The sequence below is a fragment of the Ursus americanus genome, chromosome 19 (assembly GCF_024610735.1).
Source record: "Ursus americanus isolate L20-20 chromosome 19, mUrsAme1.1.p, whole genome shotgun sequence".
In the NCBI taxonomy this organism is placed as follows: Eukaryota; Metazoa; Chordata; class Mammalia; order Carnivora; family Ursidae; genus Ursus; species Ursus americanus.
The window spans coordinates 8,546,389-8,573,420 of NC_142145.1; the positions used below are offsets into that span (position 1 = coordinate 8,546,389).

Sequence of the window (27,032 nt, forward strand, 5' to 3'; positions counted from 1 at the left end):
TGAATACAAATTGCCTTCTGATATAATTATGTAATGAAATATTACATAATTATTAGTTTTGACAATTAAATTTTTGTTATTAACGTTTTCCTCCAATTGTTTTACTTTTTCAAATATATAGGTACCTAAAGGTTCAGCTGAAATTCTGTCAACTAATGATAATTTATGTTTTTTTTTTTTTTTTAATTGGAAGAAAAGTGTAGCAGATTTCCCAATTCATTCATTATGGCTTCTGAGTGTGAAAAATATTCAGCTTAATAGTATGCCTCACTTAAGGGACCAAATTTATTGTATACAAGTGATTCTTTGATTTCCTGAGTATACAACAGTGGGCAGCTAAAATAAGTATACGAAAAATCTGTACCAAAAATTTACATTATGTCTAAGAAAATGGATACTTTTGAAAACAAATTGTAATACCTACTTAAAATTTTAAGGTGGCTGGATTTTTGAAATGTAAAACAAAACAAAACCCTAAATTTATTGATCATGCCTTTAAATGAAAGATGTGGTATAAACTAAAAATCAGAATAATTGAAGAATTCTCTAACAGTTTAAATAAGCTTTTCTAATAAATCACTTGTTCATTGGAAAAAAAATGTGTCTAATGTGTATATATATTTGCTCTTGGGATACTGTGTTTTCTATAGATTTCTTGACATTGTACATTAATATTTGCTTTTTTAACCAGACTTTACTAATATAATGTCCCTAAATTTAACCAAAGAGCCATTTGTAAGATGGAGAAAATTAAGGTAACCATCTAAAACTTACATTCTGGCAATCTGCAAAGAAAATCCCTACATCAGTGACTACACTTTTGACCCTTATATTTATTAGATTTGCCAGTTTGGGCAGGTAGCTCACATGCTGCCTTCATATTGATTTAAAAAGTTATTCCCCAGTAGATACCGAGCAGACCAGAACCCAGGACATGAAGAACTCAGCAAATCTTTAATTTCAACCCCATCGTGCCCTGTTTCAGGTGTCCAATCCGCATGACCACATCACTGAATGATTTTCATGCCATTCACTGATTTTCTTTGTGAGATCTGTTAATAATTTATTGTATATTAAACTATAAGGAGAGTGAGATTTGCTTTTACTAGTATCCTGAGAACAGCTGTAATAAAGAATAGCCTATAAAAATATCTATATGCATCTTGCATACTTATACATCACATAGATGTTAAAGTATCTGGGTCCTTTACAGATTGCGCTGCCCTGTTTGCTTGCAGATCTCTCCAGCAAGATCTGTGTGATTACCAAATTCATCCCAGGAAACCTGGGATGTTAGAGGAGAAATGAAAGAAGAAGAAAATGAAAAATGCAAACCCAAACAAAAAACTTCATGTCTAGAAAGCAACAGTTACTGTTTTGATTTGTAGGGTTGTGTGGTGATTATAGTAATAAATTTTATCATAAAAATATTAAATATAGGGTAGATATGGTGATTTTAGGTATGTGACACAGACACACACACACACACACACACAATTTGTCCCATATACTCTATTTGTACTTGGTCTAACAAAGGTAGGACCCAAAAAAATTTTATCAAATTATCAGAAATACATTCTCCGAAATTTTAAATCAAATTAAGTCACTGAAATAAACCCATTCACTTCTAGAAATATCTAGGCAAGATGGAAAGTAGAATTTAACGTTGAAATACCAACTCTGTTTTTAATGCTTAAAGAGCTCTGGCTCCCTGGTGCTTCTCCCTCAGAGGAAAACGGAAGCTTTGGCCAGCCCACCAGCAGGGGGTTCAATAAAAGCCACTTTCTTTCCTCAGTAAAACCAATGCAAAGGCAGTCTGTTGGAAAACCGATGCTTTTGTAAAGTGGAAAACTCAGCAGAAGGATGAAATTATCCCATTTCGGGTAGAAAACTCTTTACACAGCCTTTCCATCCATTTGGTCAAAACTGAAGTTTTTAGTCTTATGACACACTGAAGGGTGAAATTAAGGCTTTACTAGCTTTGACACCCTGCTGTGTAGAACTTGAGAGAAAAGGCCTCTATTAGGTCACATTTTCTACTCAAATTATTAGACTTCTGCTCCAATCCCACAAAACTGATAATGAATCTTCAATGTCTTTCATGTCCTTTATAGGTATGAAAAATACATAACCTTTAATTACCGATCTCTAGTTGTGATGATTTAAAATCAATGTGATTAAACCCAAGGAATTCATTGAGCACAGATTCCTAATCTTCCAGCTGATCTGCTTCATTGCTCCAATCGCCACTACCTACACGCACACCTGTTCTGCCGGTTATGACCTCCAGCTCCTCACCGAAAATCTCTGCCGCTTCTCTTACTATTGAGTTTAAATACCATCATCCATCATTTCACTTTCTTGCCCTGCAATAATCCATAGTTCTTCTCTATCCAAAATCCACTTGCCCAGAAAAACATCAGTCTTACTCTTGACAGAAGGAGATTCCTGCTCCAGCACACATTTGGCCCTCCTCCCATCTTAATGCGGTAGAAGAGATGACCCGTCCTATTGTAGCCAATTCAACCATCTATTCAGAAAACCTGAATCATTGGTGGTCTCCTTTCCAACGCTCTACTCTCTACTCATCTGCATTAAAAAAGGCGCAGGTTTCTAAAACAACAACAAAATTACTTCACTACCCAATATAACTCTTATTCTATTTGTTTTTTAAATTTCACAAATATCTCAAAACAGGAATCTATAATAGTTTCTTCCATTTCTTCACCTTCCATTCTAATTCTTATTCCATTCCAATCTGGCCCCTCTTCTTCAGCAGGTTTTTACAAACCATTAGGGCATTTTCTGTCTTGGTCACTACTGTATCCTCAGAGACAGAGGACATACTTAGTATCCTTTCACCTTCAAAAAAATCTAGCTAACTAGATTTAACTGTAACAACTACTGAGGTTAAATCATGTGTAACTGAGATAGAGAACTACACATCTCTTGTTGTCAATGTCATTTCTGAGAACTATTAGGCCACTTCTGAGGAAGGGAGATTGCTACTCAATGTGTTCTCATAAACAGGGTAAAAGAGACCGGTGGTATGAAGACAGGAAACAGGGGAGGTAAACACCATGGAGCATTAGCATCCGAACTCCATTAGGCAGAGACTAATTCTCTCTTTCCAACACAGTAGCTTTGGTGCCTACCAGAGTGCTCTTGCATTAGAGGCGTTCACAGATATTTGTTGAATAAATAAGTAAAGGCTTAAATAGAATGGAAGAATTTTCATGCACCACACGTTACAGTTCGTTATATAAATGATTTTATTTAATGCTTGCAATATTTCTGGAAGGACTTTTAATCCAGAACCTGGGACTTGAGGTTTTAAAAAACCTATCCAGATTCTGGAACCAATATATGCCTGACTCTGGAGTCCATGTGTCCCCCCCCCCACCCCCCCGCACCATACTTTTAAACATTACACAGGCGGACTTCATTCATCTTAGGCTCAAATATTTCCAGGTAGTACAAACAATTGAAGTTTCATACAAACTCTAACCTTTGACTCCTTCACTGAATGAGCTTTGTATAAGCCATGGCAGGAGAATATTAACATGTGAAAAGCTTAAAGAACAAGCTAAAACGTAATATTGTCCTGATTCATTTATGCTTGATTTTTCAAATTTCGCTTAAGGTAATAATTTGTCATTTTTAATTTAGAAAGAATTGACCATGCCGCACTTTAATTAATAAATACACTCCATAAAGAAAAGTAATGAACACAAATTAAACTTGAGTAAACCTTGGAAGGAAAACCATCTCAAAAGGGAATTACATCTTAAAACAGATATGTAAAAAAGGCAGTGCCACAAAATTATTCACTACATAATGAAGTTTAATAATAATAGTCATTTATGGAAATTATGACAATCATAGTCATTATGGAAATATTTTAATAATACCTTTGGTATTCATGACTTCATGTATCTGAAAATACTCAATTACTAACTTTAAATCAACTGAACAATTATGTCTATTGGAGTTGTTCTAAAAGAGAATTATATTCTTGCTAACTCCTATCTCCTTTAAAATTATACTACTTTATTTATATTACTAGATACAAAGAGCAAGTCAAAGAAATAATTATAATAGAAAATTTCAAATCTATCTTGCCTTAATGCATGTTTTATAAATAATTATAGGTATTTGATCTCATAATCTGATTCATCATTGCTGGTCTAAAGAAATAGACATTTTAAAAGCCAGAAGCCCTGAATAACATAAAATTGTAAATATTGGTACCCTATTTGATTAAAATTTAAAAAATAGGTTTACATTTTCTCCTAGTTTCATTTCCCAGGTTACATTTTGAAAATTTCATAATTCTTACAGATTTAAAAGATAATCTATGTTGTTATAGCCTTTATTATAATATCCGATAGTCAAGAAAAGATCATGAAGTATTTGTGCATTACCTTTCTCACCAAATGTTAGCAAAAGCCATGATACATCCATCTTGGCTTTCTTTTCATCCTGATTTTTTTATCCAGTTTTAACAATATTTTGCTAAATTTTTATTCCCATCAGAGGAAACTCTACAATTAATTTATAAATGTAATATCAATCAGAATATCTCTTCCTAGATGGTTTATAAAAAGCAAAGAAATATTAGGAGGTTGGTATTTCACGCACCCAATCTCATAGCTTCTGTATAGATAATACATTACCAAAAAGTGAATTATTAGAATGACACATAGAGACTATAACGGGCTCCCCGATGTACCTGTTCGCCAGGGGGCTTCATGGTGGGGGGATGATAATTGGTAGGTATGTTTATAGACTACTGTGCTATCTTCCAAACATACACTGGCTCAGAGTGATAGCTTCCCTCCACTTTCTAAAAATCAGTGATACTTGGGGCGCCTGGGTGGCTCAGTCTTTAAGTGTCCGCCTTCCGCTCAGGTCAGGATCCCAGCGTTCTGGGATCGAGCCCTGCATCGGGCTCCCTGCTCAGCGAGAAGCCTGCTTCTCCCTCTCCCACTCCCCCTGCTTGTGTTCCCTCCCTCACTGCCCCTCTCTCTCTGTCAAATAAGTAAATAAAATCTTTAAAAAAATATCAGTGATACTCATCTGAATTAGTAACCAATATACATAGAAATTGTTGATGCTGCAGCCCTGAAACAGTACAGTTGCATAGTAAGTGTTCCCGAAACAAGAATAATGTCATTAACATAAAATGCAGCAGGCTTTGTGGTCAGAACCCTCAGGAATAAACACTGACATGAGGAGATGGCTTACCTCGTGCTCCATTTCCTGATGTGAGGCTGCTCCTATCTCCTTGTGGAGGATATGAGTAGCTGGGAAAAGGAATCCGAATGAGGGAAAAGCAGCGAGTGGAAGCTTACCTTAAAAGACGGCTGGAGGGAGGAGGAAAATGGAGAACTGCTTCCTCAGTTCTTTTAAGCTATCACCTGCACGTGGCCTCCAATATAACTTCTGAAGATCCTGGTGGGCGGGGCATTGTAATTGTCGAAATCAAAAACAACTGGAGATTAGCCTTGAAAATTCCTGCAGCTAACAAAACCAGTTTAGTCTCAACTACAAAGTTTCATTTAGCTTATTTTGCAAGACGAACTCACCTCTTGCTTATGCGTCATAAGCAAAACTTAAGCTGTTTCCCAAAATTCATGAGAAAACTACTAGCCAATTCCCTATCACTTAAGAAAACTCTAATATTATAACGAATCACTGTGAAGAATAAACAGTCACTACGTCCTCCCTATAGAAGCTGCTTAACGAAAATATACTGCTGAGCCTCAATCCATGTTTGTTTTGAGAGCCCCTGTTCGCGAATGCTATTTCTGCTGTTTGTACAATGAACTTTTACTAATGACTGCTTGGGTGCTTCGCTAGTTTTGCTTCCACTCTTTCCGAACTTTTGACATAATGTAGGGTTCCATCTTCTCGGAGTAGCTATGCCCTGAGCAAAGGGGCAGGGTCTCATTCTGAAGTCATTCATTGTGTCATCATTTAGGGACACAGCATCTCTAGGTAGAGAATGTACAACCCAATGAAATGAACCTCAACTTGGGAAACCCTGGATATCTGAGCCAACATGTTGGGCGGGGGCCAGGAAAGTTCTCAGTGCCTGCAGACTTGGCCCCCTTTTGTGCTTGCAGCATTACCACACCCTGACTACACATGAGATGCATTCCAGGTGGGGGTGAGTTAAAAAATATAGCACTGCAACAGGCCAGGTGATTTAACAGTGAGTATCTCCTCTTTCTTTTTCTTTTTCTTTCCGTATAATTATTATACACTGTTATATTAGCTTCAGGTGTACAATATAGTGATTGTACATTACAGCAATTCTATACGTTAGTGCTCATCATGGTAAGTGTATTCTTCATCCCCGTCACCTGTTTCACCCATCCCCCACCCACCTCCCCTCTGGTAACCATCAGTTTGTCCTCTATAGTTAAGAGTCTGTTTCTTGGTTTGTCTCTTTGTTTATTTTGCTTCTTAAATTCTGCACATGAATGAAATCATATGGTATTTGTCTTTCTCTGATGGCTTATTTCACTTAGCATTATACTCGCTCGATCCATCCATGTTGTTGCAAATGGCAAGATTTCATTCTTTTATGGCTGAATAATATTCCAATGTATGTATGTATATATGTGTAGATATATACCACATCTTCTTTATCCATTCATCTATTGATGGACACTTGGGCTGCTACCATAATTTGGCTATTATAAATAATTCTGCAACACACAGAGGGTGTATATATCTTTTAAACTTAGGGTTTTCATTTTCTTCGGGTAAATACCCAGTAGTGGAATTGCTGTATAATTCTATTTTTAATTTTTTGAGTAACCTCCATACTGTTTTCCACAGTGGCTGCACCAGTTTGCATTCCCACCAACAGTGCATGAGGGTTCCTTCTTCTCCACATCCTCACCAATATTTGTTGTTCCTTGTGTTTTTGATTTTAGCCATTCTGACAGGTGTGAGGTGGTATCTCATTGGGGTTTTAATTTGCATTTCTCTGATGATGAGTGATGTTGAGCATCTTCTTGAGTATTTTTTCATAAGCGCTCCAAGTAATTTTATTTATTTTTAATTTACTTTTTCTTCAAGCAATTTTAATATGAACCTAGGGTCAAGAACCAAAGAGGTGAGAACTATAGTTCTCTCAGAGGCTGTAGGAACAACTAAGATGGGGGAACTTAATAGAATGCTTGCCCACAGCAGGATCGGAGAACTGCCATTATGGGGAGCACCAGTTGTTTCTGATTTTTCCATGCTTCTTTTCTGAGTACCTTAGCATACACCAGTAGTTTCTAACATGTGATCACCAGACCAGCAGCATCAGGATCACCTGGGAACTTGTTCAAAATGCAGTACTTAGGCCCCATCACAGAAATACCCAATCAGCAAATCTGGGTGTGGGGACTGCTTTAACAAGCCTTCTGGGTGCTTCTGGCAACTCACTAAAACTAGAGAAACACTGGCATAAGTAAGGTGGTCATATAACCCAGCTAAGTTAAGTGCGATCAAGAGAATATTTTATTTCTTCAGTACTTGACCAGAGCCTTAAACTGAGGACTAGCCTGGGCTAGTATGTGGATGGCAGTAGGACTTAAGACAGGAGAATAATAGTGGGGGGGGGGCAGGTAGATAAGAGTCAGCTGATCTACCTGCTTCCTCTCACATGGAAATTTCTTTCCAATTTGAGAAGCTGTGCTTCCAGTATGTTTGGACGTTGCACTTTTGTTGATATCTCCAACGAGATCTGGGTGAACGAGTCAATAGAAATAGAAAGATGATTGGATAAGTGTTAACGGGAAGGAGGAAAAGAGGCGGCAGAGAGGCAGACATGGACCGGAAGTTAGAAGACTAATTTTAGTGAAATAGGCTGCTCGATTATGTCAATCCTAGGAGAGTTCCTCAGTTGGTAATGATGCTACTTAGAGCAGTAAACATGGAAGAAAACAAGCACTTTGTGAAGGCAGCTCTGGGACAAACAGCAAGTTTTGCTGATGAGAGCCAGAGATCCCTTGTCATAGTTAGTAAATTAAAGGCATCCCCTGGGTTTCATGTATCCATTATGAATCCAACCCCTGCAGATGCAGACAAATCCAGTCCCAGGATGCCCTGTACTCTGCGTTGGTGGCTACTCATGTGTGATATTATTTTCCAGGTGATAGGACGACAACAAGCTTAATGCAATTTTGTTGCCAAGGTTGCTTCTAATTTTTAAATTTCTGGTTCATGGGAAGGCAACATGATTCCAACAACTTTTTTCTTCATTGCTTTTCTTTCACTTCAAACCTAAGTTTGAATACAGGCTCCTTTTCTCATTGGCTGTGTTACTTAACCTCACAGAATTTCAAGTTTCGCAGCCTTACGATGGGAATGATAACACACTATGGGGGAGGGGGGGACTGGATGGCTCAGTCCCCTAAGTGTCCAACTCTTAGTTTCTGCTCTGGTCATGATCTCAGGGTTGTGAAATCGAGCCCTGCGTTGGGCTCCACAATCTCTAAAATAAATAAATCTTTAAAAAAAGACTATCAGCAGATTTTATATGATGCCGTGTTTGTGCTATACCCAACACAAGGCATGGTACATACTCAATTACCACTCAATTAGTAGAAGCCGTATTCAGTATATTATTTCTGTATATTACTTACCCGGCCCACCTATGTCAAGCAGGAACTGCAGCTAGCCACCTGACTCACCGCAGAGTTTGTTTTCCCTATTCAGGCCCTCCAGGGAACGGAAAAGCCCATATGGGTGTAGCCAGGTGGATTGGGCTTTATGCCTCCAACGACTGCTCATAAATGCAGACCACCCTCGTGCATTCACACGTACACAGCGTGGGACAACTTTGTTTCATTGGACTGATGCAAATTCAGATGCTTCTTCTGGCCCCCAATTGATTTTGAGTTTTGTTATGCATGGTTATTGAAGCTGCAAATATCTTGTGACAATGTTCTTGTGGCTTAACCAAATCAATGTAATACTAAGCCAAAGCAAGTTCAATGGCAAATCCCAAACTGGAGTAGCCTAGGTCCACAGTGAGATAACACAAACCCTAGATCAGTAACCCTTGTATGGGTTATAATGAGAAACTCATAAGCTACATTCTAGCTGGACAAGAAAGAGAGATAGGGTTGCCAACACTTCTCATTGTATCTGGATTAATTCTACTATTGGGATGTAACATGCCATAAGAAAAGAAGGTTAAACAGTTATCTGAAATAAGACCCACCACTCCCCTCCAGGGCTTATTCCATAGGCTGAGGTGCATGCTGAGGTCAGCAGTGCTGGTTGGCCTCATCCTGCTGATTGGAATTCTGTTGATAACAGCACTGATCAAGTGTTACATGAAAATTGAATGCAATTGGTCTCAGCCTTTATTAGAGTATCAAATCCAAGTGGCAGAGCAGTAGCATTGGGGTGGTTCCCCAATGTTGTGCAAGAAATTATAGCAAATTCACTGGTTATACAACACATATATATTATCTTAGAATTCTGGAGGTCAGAAATCTGACATGGGTCTCACTTGGCTAAAGCCAAGGTGTTGACAGAGCTGCATTGTTCTTTGTAGGTTCTGGGGGGAAAACTGTTTCTTTAATCAGAGAATGTTGGCAGAAGTTAGCTCCTTGAGGTTGTGGGATGGAGGTCACTGTTTCCTTGTTGGTTGTCACTGAAGAGACTTTTTTGGGTTGTAGACACTGAGTGCAATCCTCAGCCTGCTATCCTGTGTATCTTTGGCTTATGGCCCCCTTCCTCCATCTTCAAAGATGGCAATACTAGGTCAAGTCCCTCATGTTCTACAGCTCTCTGATGAACTCTCTTGCCTGACTTTTTCACATTTAAGGACCCCTGTGATTACATTGGCCCCACGGAGATATTCCAGGTTAATCTCTCTATTTAATGTCAGCTGATTAGCGGTCTTAATTCCACCTGCAAATTTCCTTTTGCCATATAAAACAACACATTCTGAAATTCCAGGGGTAGAGTGTAGACAACTTTGGGACCATTATTTTATCATCAGCATACAGTTATAAAAATTTAAATTTGCCAAGAATATATAGGACCGAGGGGTCAATTGTTGAAAGAGGCAGTTGACTATGACCCTGAATGTCCCTGCACATCATTGCTGAATGCACTCTGAAGTAGCTAGTCACGTAGGTAGCTAAGTTGGTCAAGGTGACCACAACATGACTCCTTTACTGCTATTCAATCTCTAGAAAAGGGCACCTGGCTCAGCCCTCATGCTGCCGAGGGCATATGGAGCCACCTCTGGTTCATACATCACTTAGTGGGACTTGGAGACAAGGGAACTAACCCAACCATGCTGGTACATTTGCCCTTTGCTGTGTTGTAACACTCGTGCTCTGATCCACTGAATTTTGTCTACTTGCAGCACATGGGGAGTACTGGCAAATGAATCTGTTTATCAGTCGTTTCAGTGTATTGAATTGTGTCCATAAAAAGATACGTCTAAGTCCTAACTCCAGGAACTATGCATATGACCTTACTTAGAAATAGTCTTTAGAGATATAATTAAGGATTTCATGATGAGATCATCCTGGATTTAAGATGTGTTTTAAATGCAATGACTGCAGTGCTTAAAAGTCAGAAACAGAAACATGGGGAAGAATGCCAGGCAAAGATGGAGGCAGAGACTGGGGGTTATGTGGCCGTAAGTAAAAGAAAAATAAGTCACCAGAAGCTGGATGAGGCAGGCAAGGATTCTCCCCAAGAGCCCGTTGGAGGGAGAGAGGCACTGTTGGCAACTCCACTTTGATTTTCTGGCCTACAGAACTGTGAGAGAATAAACTTCCGACGTTTAAGGAACAGGTTTGCGATGATTTATTATGAGAACTCTAGTTGTCTCCTTTGGAATCTTGCTATATTGCTTGCTCCGTGAAATTGACATTCTTCCTCATAAAGAATACATACTTACATATTGTATATTGTTATCTCTATTACTCACTAAGATGCAAAATCCATGAAGACAGGTTTCGTTTGTTTGATTTTCTGTCCGTAGTGACTATAAGAGGAACTGGGTGACTCTTTTAAGGTTTAATAATGTGGTTCTTCAGGATATAGCGACCTTCAGATTCCTGCCAAAATTGAACCAAAATTTTGAAATACCCATAGCATCTTGGTAATTAAGACCTGTTATAAAACAAGAATGCAAGAATGTATACAAAGTTCACCACGGCAAACATTGAAGTTATTCTCTCACACATCTTGAAACCATAGATGTGAATAAACTACACTTACCTCAACATCATTTTTGTTGGATAAACTGTATAATGATCTCACCTCACATCCACAAACACTAAGAGAATCATAACGAGGGCTTAAATAGGAAAAGTTTCCTTTGACACTAAACTTGTAGCAGAGTTTGACTTCATACTGTGTGTCTCTAGGAGAATAAAAGAATTTTGAGGGGAACATAGTTCTGTATGTTGACTCTCCGTAAATCCCAGGATACTCACTACTATAATAAGGTGAACACTTTTTCTAGACACCACAATGCTACTTCTGAATTTCCAAAATTTTAATAATTAATTACTGAAATACACCTAGTAGAGTTTATGAGGAAACCAATGTTTTTCAGCTTACTGTGGGTAAAAACAGATGACAAAGCTATATTTATTTCTCTAAGGTATTGCCATAAGAGGAAGCAGCACTTCTGCTAATAAGACTGTGGCCAATATAATAAACTTTTTAATCCATCTTCTACTAGTGTGTATCCCTTCCAAATATTTGTGTATACACACACACACACACACACACACATTGAATAACCTAGTTTCATTAGCATTTTATATAAAGTGTTGATAACTAGTAGTTGGGGAAATTATTTAAAATTATGACATTTATGACATTTAAGTAATAAAAATATATCATGGAATATATCTCTTCAAACAGGAGATAAATCTACCAAATATATTAGGGAATAGTTTTCTCCAACATGGATGTGAAAAAAAACATCTATCCATATTCCACAATGTGCTATTCACCACACCTGTGTATGTAGATATGTTCGTGTCATTCCCCTTTTATGTTTATATATAATAGACACTTGCTGACTAAAAGCTAAATACCACTTGCCTACCCTAATAATGATTAACAAACTTAGAGATCGATTCCCTGGTTTTCTTGAAACAAAGGAGTTTATTTTTTATTTAAACTACATATTCCTTTAAAATTCCCTTTTATCCTTTTTTTTAATTCCCTTTTAAAAAGAATATATTTGCTATTATTATTGCAACTGTTTTGATTTGTTGGAAAACACATTTTTATTTATTGGAATTTATTGGAAACTCAATTCAAATTTTCTTTAATGGAGAAAAAATTCATGGACACAACTGAAAATCCTAGGGGTTTTATTATTAAGTTTTTATTTTAATGCCAGTATAGTTAACATACAGTATTATATTTGTTTCAGGTGTACAATATAGTGATTCAACAATTCCATATAACACTCGGTGCTCAATACAAGTGTACTCCTTAATTCTCATCACTTATTTCACTCATCCCCCCCACCCACCACCCCTCTGGTTAACCATCAGTTTGTTCTCTATAGTTAAGAGTCTGTTTCTTGGTTTATATATATATTGGTTTATATATATATTGGTATATATATATAATATTTTGTGTGTGTGTATGTATGTATATATATGTATGTGTGTGTGTGTGTGTGTGTATATATATATATATATATATATATATATATATATATATATATATACCACCTCTTCTTTATCCATTCATCAATTGATGGACCTTTGGGCTCCTTCCATAATTTGGCTATTGTAAATAAATCAAAACTACAATGAGACATTACCTCATACCTGTCAGAATGGCTAAAATCAAAATACAAGAAACAACAAGGGTTGGCGAGGATGTGGAGAAAAAGGAACACTCACGCACTGTTGGTGGGAATGCAAACTGGTGCAGTATGGAGATTCCTCGAAAAGTTAAAAATAGAACTACCCTACGAGCCAGTAATCTCACTACTGGGTATCTACCCAAAGAATATAAACACACTAATTCAAAGGGATACATGCACCCCTCTGTTTATAGCAGCGTTATTTGCAATTCCCAGGGGTATCTTAATCCAGTCTATGGCTTAAGCCAGAGAGGCTCATTATGTCACCTCGTCAGGCCCCTCTCCATGCCTCAACTCCTTCTCATGCAGCTCCCAGTGAAAGTATGATGTTTTTTACAATCTTTAAGTTTAATTTTTAACAACAAGAAAGTGTGTCTCTTCAAGAAGTCTAAGCATCATTACATTTAATTGTCTCTGGTGTGATTACCTGCCCATACTAGCATGTGTGCCTGGAAAACTTAAATGTTTTGATTAGATAAACATGAATCACCTATCCAACCTTAACCAAAGGATGTAGCCTGATATTTGGGGGTGGAGTTGATCCTAGAGGAAAAAACTGTATGTTAAGTAGAAGCCAGGTGAATAGATGTTAGCGTTCCCCAAACAACAGCCACCCACTAATAAGATAAAATGATGCTGAATCTCCAAACACATTTACTTTTATGTTTTGCCTTGATAAAATAAAGATTTAAGCGTAAATTTTATATTTTTTGATCTCAGATGACCAGATCATTATCCTAATAAAAAACCTTAGGAACTTCCTAATTAATTGTCTTTATCAACTTGGATTTATCAATATTTGGCCTACCACATTGTTACACTTTTCTTATGTATATGTAGCTCTGCATGTCTGTGTGTGTAATGGGGGGATGTTTTATATATATTACATATATATATATATATAATAGGTATATATGTAATATGTATTATATATTTCTCTATATATGAATTCTATAGTGTGCATATAGCAAATAAAATGGTGGGACATAGTCTGACATAAGTGTCATCCTGTCCATATTCTACTTGAAGATGAGATTTATTTTCAGATTGTATCCCAATAAAAATAACTCTATTTCTATGGCGAGGTGAACACTGATTATAGTGTACAATGTTTGGAATAAAAAGAGATAAAGGTACAGAGCAAAATGTCGTCATTCTTAGATGAGTAAGTAATCAACAAGTATTCTGCTGCAGATACTAACAGAAAACTTCCAAAATAACAATTTGGTACAGGCTTAATCATTACAGAAACTAAGCTATATCATTAGCATACACCAAGAATAATCTGAATTGATAGATAAAGTCCCTAAAACGACATAGAAAGGTACTTTAATTTCAGTGCAAAAAATCTGGACAGAGACGAACAACAGGACCTAAGGATAAAGCAACAAGTAAAGGTCATAACATGACAATTCCTTTAGCTACACAGACTAAGTATAGCCACCAGATCGTTTGTGGAGAGTACTTAAAAGTCAATTTAGGAGATCCCATGACTTCTTTTTTTGTGCCTTCCCCACCCTTTCCACAGCACATGGACTTTTGCTAGCACGCCTCCTCCCCTTGCTTACCAGCAGTCTTCAGATCAGTCCTGGGAGCTTCATCACCAAGCCAGGGACCTACGAAGTAGTAGACAGGATTTTAGAGCCTCAGAACCGCAGCTTTCTTCCAAGTTCTCTCTCCCCAACAGTCATGTTTCTCCTCTACCCCACATACTTAGAAGGATCTCAGAAAAGTAGATTTCACTGGTTTTCCCCAAACTTCATTCAAAGCAAATATGCCCCTGAACTTATTCACTTGGTATGGAAAGCTCTTACACCAGGCATCTCTGGGGGATGACTTCCTTTCTCCTTTCTGATCTCATTCTGCATCATTTCCCACGAAGAAGCAATGACATAAATCTATTAATTTGCAGCATTTAACACAGTCGCCATTATAGACTTCTTTGCTGATTATTTGATTTGACTGTAGGTTTCATGAGGACAGCTGTTACATTGTGTGTCTTGCCACCCTTACATTCCCTACCTACACTGTGCGTGTCTGAAATATAGATTGGCTGTCTCAACATCTATTCCAGTGTTCTTTTAGTTTTCCCTCCTGGATTACTAAACACCTACATTTTCTTGAATCTCTTACAGCTAGAGCTCCAGATAAGCTTTAGATGCTGGAAAAGAAATATGCTCAAGCAAGGCCTGAATTTGGAGCTGATCTCAGTGGGGGAAGAGTAGCAACAAGAAATTACAGTGCTGGGGCGCCTGGGTGGCTCAGTCATTAACCGTCTGCCTTTGGCTCAGGGTGTGATCCCAGGGTCCTGGGATCGAGCCCCGCATCGGGCTCCCCGCTCAGCGGGAAGACTGCTTCTCCCTCTCCCACTCCCCCTGCTGGTATGCCCTCTCTAGCTGTGTCTCCCTCTGTTCAATAAATAAATAAAATCTTAAAAAAAAAAAAAATTACAGATCTGGCAAGTCCGGTCATAGGGTGACTTGTATCCCCATCTTGTAGCTAAGGTAGAGTGACCACGGCGACAGCGATGAAACAGTGTCATGGAACTCTGTCTCTTCCTGATACCTTCTCTGAGGAACCCATCCTCTAGTTAGGCCTATTCTGTGGTGGTCCACCAGGGGTCATTCCTGTATATCCAACATGGAGTTTGCCCCCCAAGTCCTAAGTCATCAGATTCCTTGTATTATATACCTTTCTATTCTTTATCTGTTTTTGGATACCTACAACCAAATTCTGAGTTCAGCAAATGTTTGTTGAATTAATCAATAAACAAATGAAAGAATAGATACCTGATTTCAAATGCATTTTTTTAACATATAATAGATGAGATACCTTACCTTTTATAAAACTATGTCTTAACATTCTTCTTCTGTACTTTGAAAATTATATAGTACAAACACATGTGAAATAAGTAATGGAATGAATAGCACCATTTGAAAATTCATATTGCCTCATCACAGAAAAAACTGAAAATGTTTTTATCTAGTTTTGAAAAAAAATACTCTGATATTTCCTTTATAATCATTAAAAATAAAAACTGAAATGAATTTTATCTTAAAATGGATTACATGCTAATAAAAAAAGTGGATAAGACAAATCTAATAAAAAGAATGAAAAAGGCATCCTCATATGGTACAAGTTAAGCTAATAAGCAGTGACTCATTCAGGAAACATTAAAACTCAGATAATTATCTGGAGAAAAGGACACATTTGGGCTTTAAAATTCTGTAAATCCAAATTTTCTTTCTTTTTTCCTATTTGTATACAGAGCCAAAGGACATAGTTCTAATTATGAAATGTTCATTAATGTGGCTAAAAAACATTCCAGCTACGTCTGCCCAAATCGAGCCAAATAAACAGTTTCTTTGGGAGAAATTGAATTAATTCTATCTGGCTTAAGGTAGGATAATTAATTTTAACTGGCTTAAGGTAAAATTATTCTTGTAACACAGACTCAGCCAGCTAATTATTTCTCCATATGCTACTGTTCCCCCACACCTGCTTCACCTTGGCACAGCAGACCTCTCACATTTCCCTGCTCATTCCCCATGTTGTCAAGGACATGCCACCAAAACAGGCACCAATTTGCCTCCAGCACAGACAACCAGATTTTCAAGTATTAGTGCAGGAGGAAAATAAATTTCATTTGTGATGTTTATTTAAGTTAACTATGAAGTGTATAAAACATCCTTGAAAGTAATTTGAAATTGTCATTAACAAAAGGTATTTACCATAATTACTAAAGTTACACACACACTCACACACTCTTCAATAATGCCAAATCAGAAATAACCTAAAGTCATTTACAGTTATTACAAAGGGCATTATAATCCATTTTGAAAACACCATGTGTTAACCTGTGGTTTTCCAAGTTAGTGGACATAGAAATCATCTAGATACTTTTTTGGGGGGAGAGTTTGTCTAAATCTATCAACATTTTACTTTTACTTATTTTTTGGCTGTGAAAATAATTTTTTAAAATTTTTATTCAAATTCCAGTTAATTAATGTACAGCGTAATATTAGTTTCAGGTGTACAATACAGTGATTCAACACGTCCATAAAACACCTGGTGCTCATCACCACAAGTGCCCTCCTTAATCCCCATCACCTATTTCACCCAACACCCTGCCCCCGCTCCCTCCTCTCTCGTAACCATCAGTTTGTTCTCTGTAGTTAAGAGGCTATTTCTTGGTTTGCCTCTATCTTTTCTTTCCCCTTTGCTCATTTGTTTTGTTTCTTAAATTCCACATATGAGTGAAATCATATGGTATTTGTCTTTCTGTGACTGATTTATTTCACTTAGCATCATACTTTCTAGCTCCTTCCATAACATTGCAAATGGCAAGATTTCATTCTTTTTATGGCTGAGTAATATTCCATTGTGTATATATACCACATTTTCCTTATCCATTCATCAGTGAATGGACACCTAGCTACTTCTTAAAATATATATACCTGCCTACTTCCCAAGTTACATGCCTATTAATTTAGAATTTTCATTTTCAGAAAGCACCCTATTTGGTACAGTAGGACCATGATCCAACTTCAGGAAACATTGCTCCAGGAGATAAGAACATCTAATCTATTTTTAAATTCCTTCTCTCTATCTTGTGAATTCTGAACATACATGGAATAACACAACTTCAGAATGCTAGAAAAGGAGCTGAATGTGAAATATGAATGTGATTTGTAATTATTCTTTATTGATTCACGTTACACTAAAATAGAATCTTCTTCACACGTGTGTGCATGCACACACACACACAAACATGGAACTTTGTAATGGAAAATTAAATTAAAGTTGGTTAAAAAGCAGAGATGATTGTTGTTGGTTACTGATATATTGATGTTTCCTGTTCTCTGTTTTCCTAGAATTTAGAGAGAATTAAAAAGCCTGCCAAATGCTTTGGGGATTTAAATACCATTAAATTAAGCAAAATAAAACGATAGGGAAACAGAAAGTGATGGGCAGTAGCAGAGAAATATGAAATGAAAAATCTCTCAATTATGTCAACAACCATATTAAATTTAACTGCATGAATTAAAAAGAAATATATCCAGCAAGTGGAAAGAGTACACTAAGCTGTATCAGGAGCCAAAAGCTATTTTAGTGAAAATAAACCGAAATTCTAAAGAAATATTGTATTGTCCTCATGAACCCAAATTAGTGCTTTTATTTAAACCTAGTAGCTAAATTTTGGAAAACATAATAGGATAATGGAATTTTGGTGCTGGAAGAATCTTGGCTATTTATTCCAGACTCTTTTCTTAAAAATGAGAAAACTAAAGCACGAAGTACTATTCGGCCAAAATATTGAGCATGGACCAGGATAAGAATTTTATTCTTTCATTCTCTAACCTCTGGTCCCATTTTCCTGTTATAGATTTGCTGAATCACACATTTAGCGGTTACCACTTTCACTGGATAATAATGCGGATGCTCTCTGGAGTCTCTTTCATAGAGCCACTAATTCCATTCATGAGGGCTCTGCTGTCAGACCTAATCACCTCCCCAAAGCACCACCTCTAAATACCATCACATTTGCAATAAGGTTTCAACATATGAACTTTGGAGGGACATACACATTCAGCACTTCTCAATATTCCCAAAAGTCACCTACAGATTCAATGGAGTCCCTATCCAAAGCCCTACTGCATTTTTTTTTTTTCAGAAATGAAAAAGCTAACCTTCAAATTCATATGGAATTTCAATTGGCTCCAAATATCCAAAATGATAATGAAAAAGAAGAAGAAAGTTGAAGGAGTCATATTTCTTGATTTCAAAATTTATTACAAAGGTACAGTAATCAAAACAGTGTGGTACTGGCATAATGCTAACCAGGTGGATCAATGGAATGAAACTGAGCCTCCAGAAATAAGCCCACACATCTATAAACTACAAGGTACCAGGACCATTGAATTGGAGAAATAAAGTCTCTTCAACACATGGTGCTGAAGCAACTGGGTAGCCATATGTAAAATAATGAAGTTGGATTCCTATCTTATACTATATGTGTATAAATTAACTCAAAATAGGTCAATGACTTAAATATAACAGGTTAAACTATAAAAGTCTTAGAAGAAAACATGGGGGTTAAATCTACACAACCTTGGATTCAGCAATGGACTCCTAGAAATGAAACTTTAAAAGAACAAACAACCAAAGAAAAATAGATATACTGGAATTTATCAAAATTAAAAACTGCATACATCAGAAGACATTCCCAAGAAAGTGAAAAGACAACCTAAAGAATGGTAGAAAATGCTGGGAAATCAAATATATGATAAGGATTTAATATCCAGACTACATAAAGAACTCTTACAACTCTGCAACAGAAAGGCAAACAACCTTATGTTTAAAAAAAGGGGTAAAGAGCTTGAATAGACATTTCTCCAAAAAAGATATATAAGGCACAAGGAAGGATTTTTAAGTCATTAGTCATGAGGGAAATGCTAATCAAATCTACCACAAGATACCACACTACACACCCACTAGGATGAGTATAATTTTAAAAAGATAAAACAAAAACCAAAAAAGAACAAGTGTTTCTGAGGATATGGAGAGCTAGGAACTCTCATACATGTGACAGGAATATTACTGTTCAGGCACTGTGGGAAAAAAAACTCCTTGGTTCCTTCAAACATTAAATATAGAACTACCGTATGACCCTGAAATTCCACTCCTAGTTAATTCCTCCTACCTAAAAGAACTGAAAGCAGGTATTCAAATAAATGCACATGTATGTTTATAATAGCGCCATTCAAAAGAGCCAAATGATGAAAACAACCCAAGTGTCCACTGGCACATAAATGGATGAACAAATTGTTGTATACCCACAGAATTAAATACTACGCAACCAAAAGGAAAATGAAGTACTGATGTACACACGAACCTTGAACACCTTATATGTAAATTAAAGAAGCAGGACACAGAAAATTACAGGTTGTACGATCCCATTCATATGAAATATCCAGAACACGTAAATCCATAGAGACAGAGAACAGACCTGCGGTTGCTGGAGGTTCAGGGAAGCGAGGGATGGGCAGCTGCTGTATAATGCTTACTGGGTTTCCCTTGGGGATGATGAAAATGTTCTGGAATCAGTTAGAGGTGGTAGTTGTGGAAAGTTGTGAATGTACTAAATGCCACTAAGTTATTCACTTTAAAATGTTTAATTTTATGTAATGTAATTTCACTTTAAGAAAAAGGAAAAGAAGAAAAACAAAATAAAATATCTCAGATCTATGGGTTTTCCCCTCATCTTATAGTTTTATTTTTAATTTGAATTTTAGCTTTAGTTTTAAAGAAGTATTTTAACCACAGTGTTTCATCATTTTAAATTAGAAACTAAATATTATTTTTTATCGTTGCTTTAAATCAAGCTAATATAAATCCACCGATAACAGCTATGTGAACTGCCAATCATTTCGTAATAATATAGTGGATTATTAGTAGTACACTAGACATATCAAACACAAAATGATATAATTTCATATCTGAATGTCACAATTTATATTATAAAATTTCATGAAGTTCTAAATCTACAAAATATAAGTGACCTAAAATGTCAAAATTTGCATCTTGGTTTTAATTGGCTATCGGATAAAATATCAATGATCCAGTATACAGGAAAGACTTTGAAAAGTATTACAAGCCCCCAAAAACCTTATGGACCTCATTGCCCTCTAACATAGAATAATAAGGAAGGTAAAAGAACTAAAGATAAATCAAAATGTACAATGAAATTTAAACAATGAAAATGGAACATAAATTTATTTATTTATTCATTTGACACATATTTAAGAAGGTGTGGCAAACACTGTAGTAGGGGTTGGGATTTACTATTCATAATTTTAATTTAATAAGTTATGACGGCATTTGCTTTTTTTTTTAGAAGAACTGAAATCCCACCCAGCGATAATATATTCCTAGAAACAAAGCTTCATATATACAAAGTTTTATTTGTGTGCCTATGCTCCAGTGGAGAATCACAAAACAGAAAGAAAAAATAAAACTCCTATTTTAGAGTTTATTTTTAAAAATCAATTTGTTGTATAGTGCGTGTGTGTTTGTTTGCGGCATGCATGTGTGTATTGAAGGGTGAGTGAGGGCAGTCATATTATATCAGAGAATATGCCACCCTATTGTGTAGTATATTGATTTATTTCAATCCAGTGGGAACTTTCAGTAGATACCTCCTTATGACCTTCATAAACAGTACTTAAGAGTCTATCTCTGGGGGGCGCCTGGGTGGCTTAGTCCTCAAGCGTCTGCCTTTGGCTCAGGACGTGATCCTAGTGTTCTGGGATCGAGCCCCACATCAGGCTTCTCCACTGGGAGCCTGCTTCTTCCTCTCCCACTCCCCCTGCTTGTGTTCCGTCTCTCACTGGCTGTCTCTCTGTCAAATAAATAAATAAAATCTTAAAAAAAAAATAAAGAGTCTATCTCTGGTAGCTTCAGAAATTCTTGGGGGAAAAGAATATTGTTCTGCTCAACCCATACAATCCCAATGACTTTTGTTAAAATGTATACAAAATCATGGATGTGTTTCTGAGTTTTATGAAGTAACTAAGTTATCAATTCATAAAAGACACCCAGGTGTAGCTTAGTGTTTTGCTACAAAGAAGACATTCTTCAAAAGGAATTATTTTCATTTTTATACACAAAATATATTCCATATATGAAAGGGTTAAGAATTTCCATATATCCAAAAGTCTCTATGGTAATACAGTTTTACTAATCACTATATTAAAAATTAAAATTTCTAGTGTAGCTCAGGAAGCAGAGCTATGTAAGAACTGTTAAAGAAAAACATGAATGACCCTATCTGTAACATAAAATTGTTATTCTATATTTAAATTATTACTATTTTATAAGTTTAAGAATAGATATTATTTTTATTCTTAAATTATTCAATAATTTTATGAGCAAAGAAGGTTTTGAAAAAGAAATAGTGAATGAGGAAAAGTTAACGAATCCATAGCTTTGCCTGCTAAACCTCTGAATGAAAATATTTTTGAGGGTAAAGTTACTAAACAAAATAAATATAATATCATTCCTACTCAAGGAATGGATACTGTCAGAAAAGTAAATTCATTAGGAATTGACTTTGACGGCCTTTCCACTCTTAGATTAATTCATCATTTTCCCAAGACACATCAATTACCCCTCTGTCACATTAACTTTCTGAAAATGACCCATAGTGTGACCTGAAGGAAGGGATTCAGTTGCCAGAATGATCTGAGAAAACAAGCCTCCAAAAAACTTCATGAGTGGCATGTTGACTAGTTCATGGGGCTTTACCCCGTAGAATATTGACCACTTTTTCCAATAACTTTTCACTTTAAGAAGTATTATTTGGAATGGAGAATACATATACTGCATATGAACAGAATTGAGGCTTTCCAAGGACAAAAACCTGTCTCACTCAATAAAGTAAATAAAGTAAGTCAGCATTTATAGGATAGGAATCATATTTAGGAAAATGGTTGGGAATTACAATTCTACTTTTCTCTATTACAGCAAAATCAGGAGATACTTTGATAAATATTAGCTTATTTGTGTTTGTTCCCATTGTGGTTATTTTGTTATATCTTCTCACTATACTGGGCACACACTTCACTTTTCCCTTCTTTGTCTCTCATTTGTCTTCTCTTCTCTTCTCCTCTCCTTTTCTCTCTGTCCTCCTAAAAGTTCCTGGAAGTGAACAAAGGGAGGAAGGGAGGTGGAATTAAAAAGCTCAGGAAGAGATTAAAATTCGTGAAGTCCTTAAAGTTTCGTTTTCTTTTTCTTCTCACCAAGCCCTGGTGAAGATGTTCTTTTCTTAATCACGCGATTTACCAGTTGTCTTGATACTTCCTTCGCTCTGTGTCTCTTGTAGGCATGGTCTCACCTCTCAAATGTTCGTACTGATTAGTAATTCTCCAATCTAGTCATTAAAAGTTCAGGTGTACTGCTGGGTTTTTTTAATTGTAAAAGATTGATGCACACAGAGCCTCAACATAGGACATAAAACAACCACAAGATGGAGATTCATGTCATGAAATACTTGTGTTAAGGAGAATCTTTGTCTTTAAATTTACAGCACAACTTATTTTATTTTTTTAATATTTTATTTATTTAAGAGAGAGAGTGTGTGCAGGGAGGGGTGGAGTGGGTGGGGGGTGCAAATGGAGAAGAGACTCCACAGGCAGCCTGATGCAGGGCTCCATCCCAGGACCCCGAGATCGTGACCTGAGCCAAAGGTAGACCCTTAACCAACGGAGCCACCCAGGTGCCCCAATAGTGTCATTTAAAATGAAAAGATAGGGGCGCCTGGGTGGCTCCGTTGGTTAAGTATCTGCCTTCAGTTCAGGTCATGATCCCACGGTCCTGGGATCAAGCCCCGCATCGGGCTCCTTGCTCAGCGGAGGGCCTGCATCTCCCTCTCCCTTTGTTTGCTGCTCCCACTGCTTGTGCTCTCTCTCTCTGTGTCAAATAAGTAAATAAAATCTTTAAAAAAAATAAAATAAAATGAAAAGATACTTTCTTTAAAAATTTATTCCCTATAATACTAAAGCCAAAAATGCAAAAATATATGCAAAATATAGCACTATGTATTTCAAATATATATGAGAAATTCTTCCCCTCTTGTATAAGTAAGAATAAATTCTTAAAATAAATCACTGAACAGTGAGAATGTTAAAGGTCAAGAAATTAACACAATTTATTGATTTGGAGATTTCTGTGACTAGCAGGCAATTTTGTGTCTGTCACAGACACTTGTTAAATGTGATTAGATAAAAAGATAATGTAATAAGAGACTTTACACCTCTTTTAGAGACTGATAATTGAGTGGTTACTGTTTTGTCACATGTCAGCACATCTTTCCAGTGTCACTGATACACAGAAATTATATTCGCATTTATTGTGCTTCTATATGGTAATTATATACCTACGTACACATGATACTCCTATATGATACTCCATGCATAATTTATATACATATAAATTAGTTTTTATTAAAATAATGTTAAAATTACAATTTGACTTCATGTTATAATAAAATCTACAGTATTCTCTGGACTTAGGCATGTTTTATATACAGCTTTTATTTGGCATTTGGGGACATTTGAATCTTGACCCCAGTGGGGATCTCTGTGGCACCAAGGATTTTGACCTGCAGCTGCTCTATGGTAAGTAATTATTTTGGTTCAAGCAGTGAGTCTGAATTCTTAATGAAGAGTGTAAGAATCATCAACACCTCTTCCTGGAGAGAATATATAGTTAAGAAATAGTTTTCTGACTGATGACCACACCCACCGTGGTCAGACCTTTCAGAATCTTCAGTTTCCAAGTTCTGTTTATTTCTAAGCTGAAGAACTACACTTGTCCCAAAGAGCTCAGGTCTGGACTCTGTGCCCTGTTGACAGGACACGCCAACTGACGTGTATGCCAGTTCCAAGCAGTCCCCAATCAACCCTCATATTTCCTAACTGACATACTTTATAACATGGTGATGTAACTAGATAGGAATCAAAATGAAATAGAATGAATTACTTCCTCTGTATTCCCATTCTACTTTATCAGCAATCATCATGATATACTACTGATAATAATTTATGTGTTTATCTCCCTATATAGATTTTAAGCCTAGGCTGGGCAGGGATAATGTCACTAATCTTCACATCACCCAGTTTCTACAGCAGTGACTGACACAAAGTATAATATAAAGGCTTGTTCTGTTCAAGTGAGTCAAATGCAAACCGGCATTTTGATGATCAAATTCACAAGCAGAAATCTGCACAAATCATCTCTGCAGATTTATCAGTTGTATATGTCAGAATCAAATACACTATTATGACTGGTTTCTGAATCCATATAATGAAAATTATGATTACTGACTATAACATTTCACTTTAGATATCTGCACTGCCAAGTCACAGAACTCCAAGGCAATTTAATCTTGCATTTGCAATTAATCCCTAGAATCACAAAGAATAAGGAAAAGTGATATGGAATTCAATTTTTCTGGCCACTTAGGTTTTAGAGCTCATATGAGTATGAACTACTTATATAATTAAAAATATGAACTTATCAAACTCACTTTTAATTCACTTTTAAAGACATTGAGTGAAATAACAGAATTGTGCGTTAAGATACTAAAGGTACTCTAATGGAAGAAATAGAAACAAGATGCAAATGTTTTGCAGCATGTTGACACTAAAACACACAAATTGCAGCTGCCATTAAGAGATTATTTTTTAAATCTAAAAACTATTTATTTAAAAAAATCCCATCTATAGCAGGAATTATGTCTATTGGCTTTAGGACAAAACAATTCCAAAAACCTGAAGTTCTCAAAGTCAGATGTTGAATTTAATTCTAGTTTTAATATTTATGCTATAGGCTATAAAAGCTATTTGCAACATGATGCATTAAATTGACTCCAAAATAATTTTTCTGAAACTAAAAAAGAACCAGAGGAGAGTAAACTTCAGCTAAATTGAAATGTTTATGCAGATACTATCACTACTGACAAATGCTTATTACACAGCTGCTCAAACTAATGGAGAAATTTACTTATTGAGAAATAAGATCAATTGCTTGAAAAATACTGAGACAAATGTATAAAAGGAAACAAAAAACACAAAGGCCCATCCCTTTACTTTTTTCTTCCTTTTGGAAAAGCTTGAAACTGTCAGATTTGTCCTATTCTAACATTGTCATACAAAATTTGTTACACTCTGTGTTCATATTCATGAACAATGTTATTCTACCTTACAATGAGAAAGAGAGCAAGAGACCAGATGTTAAATAGCACAAAAGGAAATATTCAGGTTTGGAGGTGGGTAAAAGGGAAGGCAGCATCTACCAAGCTTCAAGGAGGCACATACAGTGAGTGAGAACATTGCTTCTAAGGAGCACCCATACCTTGTTTTGTCCCTGTGGTTCAATCTGCGATGTCTTGAAATCAGGGTCTTGAGAGTTTGCACTGAATCCATTTTTCCCATCCAGGAGCTCTTCCATTTCTTTCACCTGGGCCCTTAGCCTTCTATTTTCTTTTTCCAGTCCTTGTTTTTCTGTTTCAAGTATTTCCCTCTTGTCCCACTCTGAGATATTTTCAGCCTGCAATCTTTCTAGCTAAACACAGGAAACACAAAGAGGCAACATGTAGCACTTGTACTTGCCAAAAGGCAAGGCACCCAGCAAAAAAGCCCCCACTAAGAAAGGTTCACAGATACGTGCATTTCTATACTTTTAAAAAAGAAAACCATATTTGTCTGGAAAGTTGCAAACAACACAAAGGTCCTAAAACCAGGCCATGCCCTAGTTAAATATAGCTTTCCTCTTGGTTCACGAGACTATGTCTAGAACCAGACAGACCATATTTGTCAAGTAAATATGTCAAGTGAATAACAGTGGTATTCTGCCAACAATCGGCACTTAAATGATGAACATTTATCGACTGAGAAGGCACAAAATAATTTCTTTGGCAATTCTGGTTGCATGGATATAGCTCATGTATTCATTCACTCATTTACTTATTTCCTTACTATACCTTTCAAGTTCCATATATTATGCTGGTCACTGAGAACAAAGACAAGTGAATGTAACAGAATATTATAAATTCCATAATTAGAGTACTATAAAATACAGTCAAACACACCGAGTGAGTGGTTAATTGGATTTCCAGGGAATAGAGGTTGGCCACCATGGCCAGGGGGCCAAATCTGACCCATCTATTTTAGTATATTCCATAATAAAGGTTTTCTTTTTTTAGTAGTTGAAAAAATTTTATAAAAGAATACTATTTCAGACACATTAATGTTATATAAAATTCAAATTTCACTGTCACAAACATAGTTGTATCGGAATGCAGCCGCATTCATTGGTTTACACCTTGCTTATGATTGTTTTCACACTAACAATGGCAGAGTTGAGCGGCTGGGACAGAAACCATACAGCTAGCAAAGCCTCAATTATTTACTCTCTAGCCCCTTACAGAACGTTTGCTTACCTCTGCTTTCATCCCATGGTTCCCAATCAAGGCTGCACATGAGATTCTCTTGAAGAGATGTTTATAATTACCAGTGACCAGAACCCACCTCTAGAAGTTTTGATTTGATGGATTTAGGGTAATTTTAATGTCTTCTTTGGTCAGTCAGTTTTTGTT

The 27,032-nt window shown here is 36.4% G+C and overlaps 1 protein-coding gene across 20 annotated transcripts in view; it reads right to left on the bottom strand.

The window, feature by feature from the left end:
* Window positions 1–3,390: 3,390 nt before the first annotated feature.
* The window catches only part of CCDC102B (coiled-coil domain containing 102B), a 282,169-nt gene continuing 258,527 nt past the window's right edge, over window positions 3,391–27,032 (bottom strand). For 7 of the 20 annotated variants that reach the window (XM_087869740.1, XM_087869738.1, XM_087869739.1 and 4 more), the window contains 2 exons: window positions 25,790–25,999; window positions 15,811–22,573 (listed from right to left, as the gene is read on the bottom strand). In XM_087869740.1, coding sequence (XP_087725866.1) covers window positions 22,496–22,573; window positions 25,790–25,999 — 288 coding nt within the window. In that variant the 3' untranslated portion in view covers window positions 15,811–22,495. The other 13 variants (XM_087869747.1, XM_087869746.1, XM_087869744.1 and 10 more) reach the window with 10 other exon arrangements.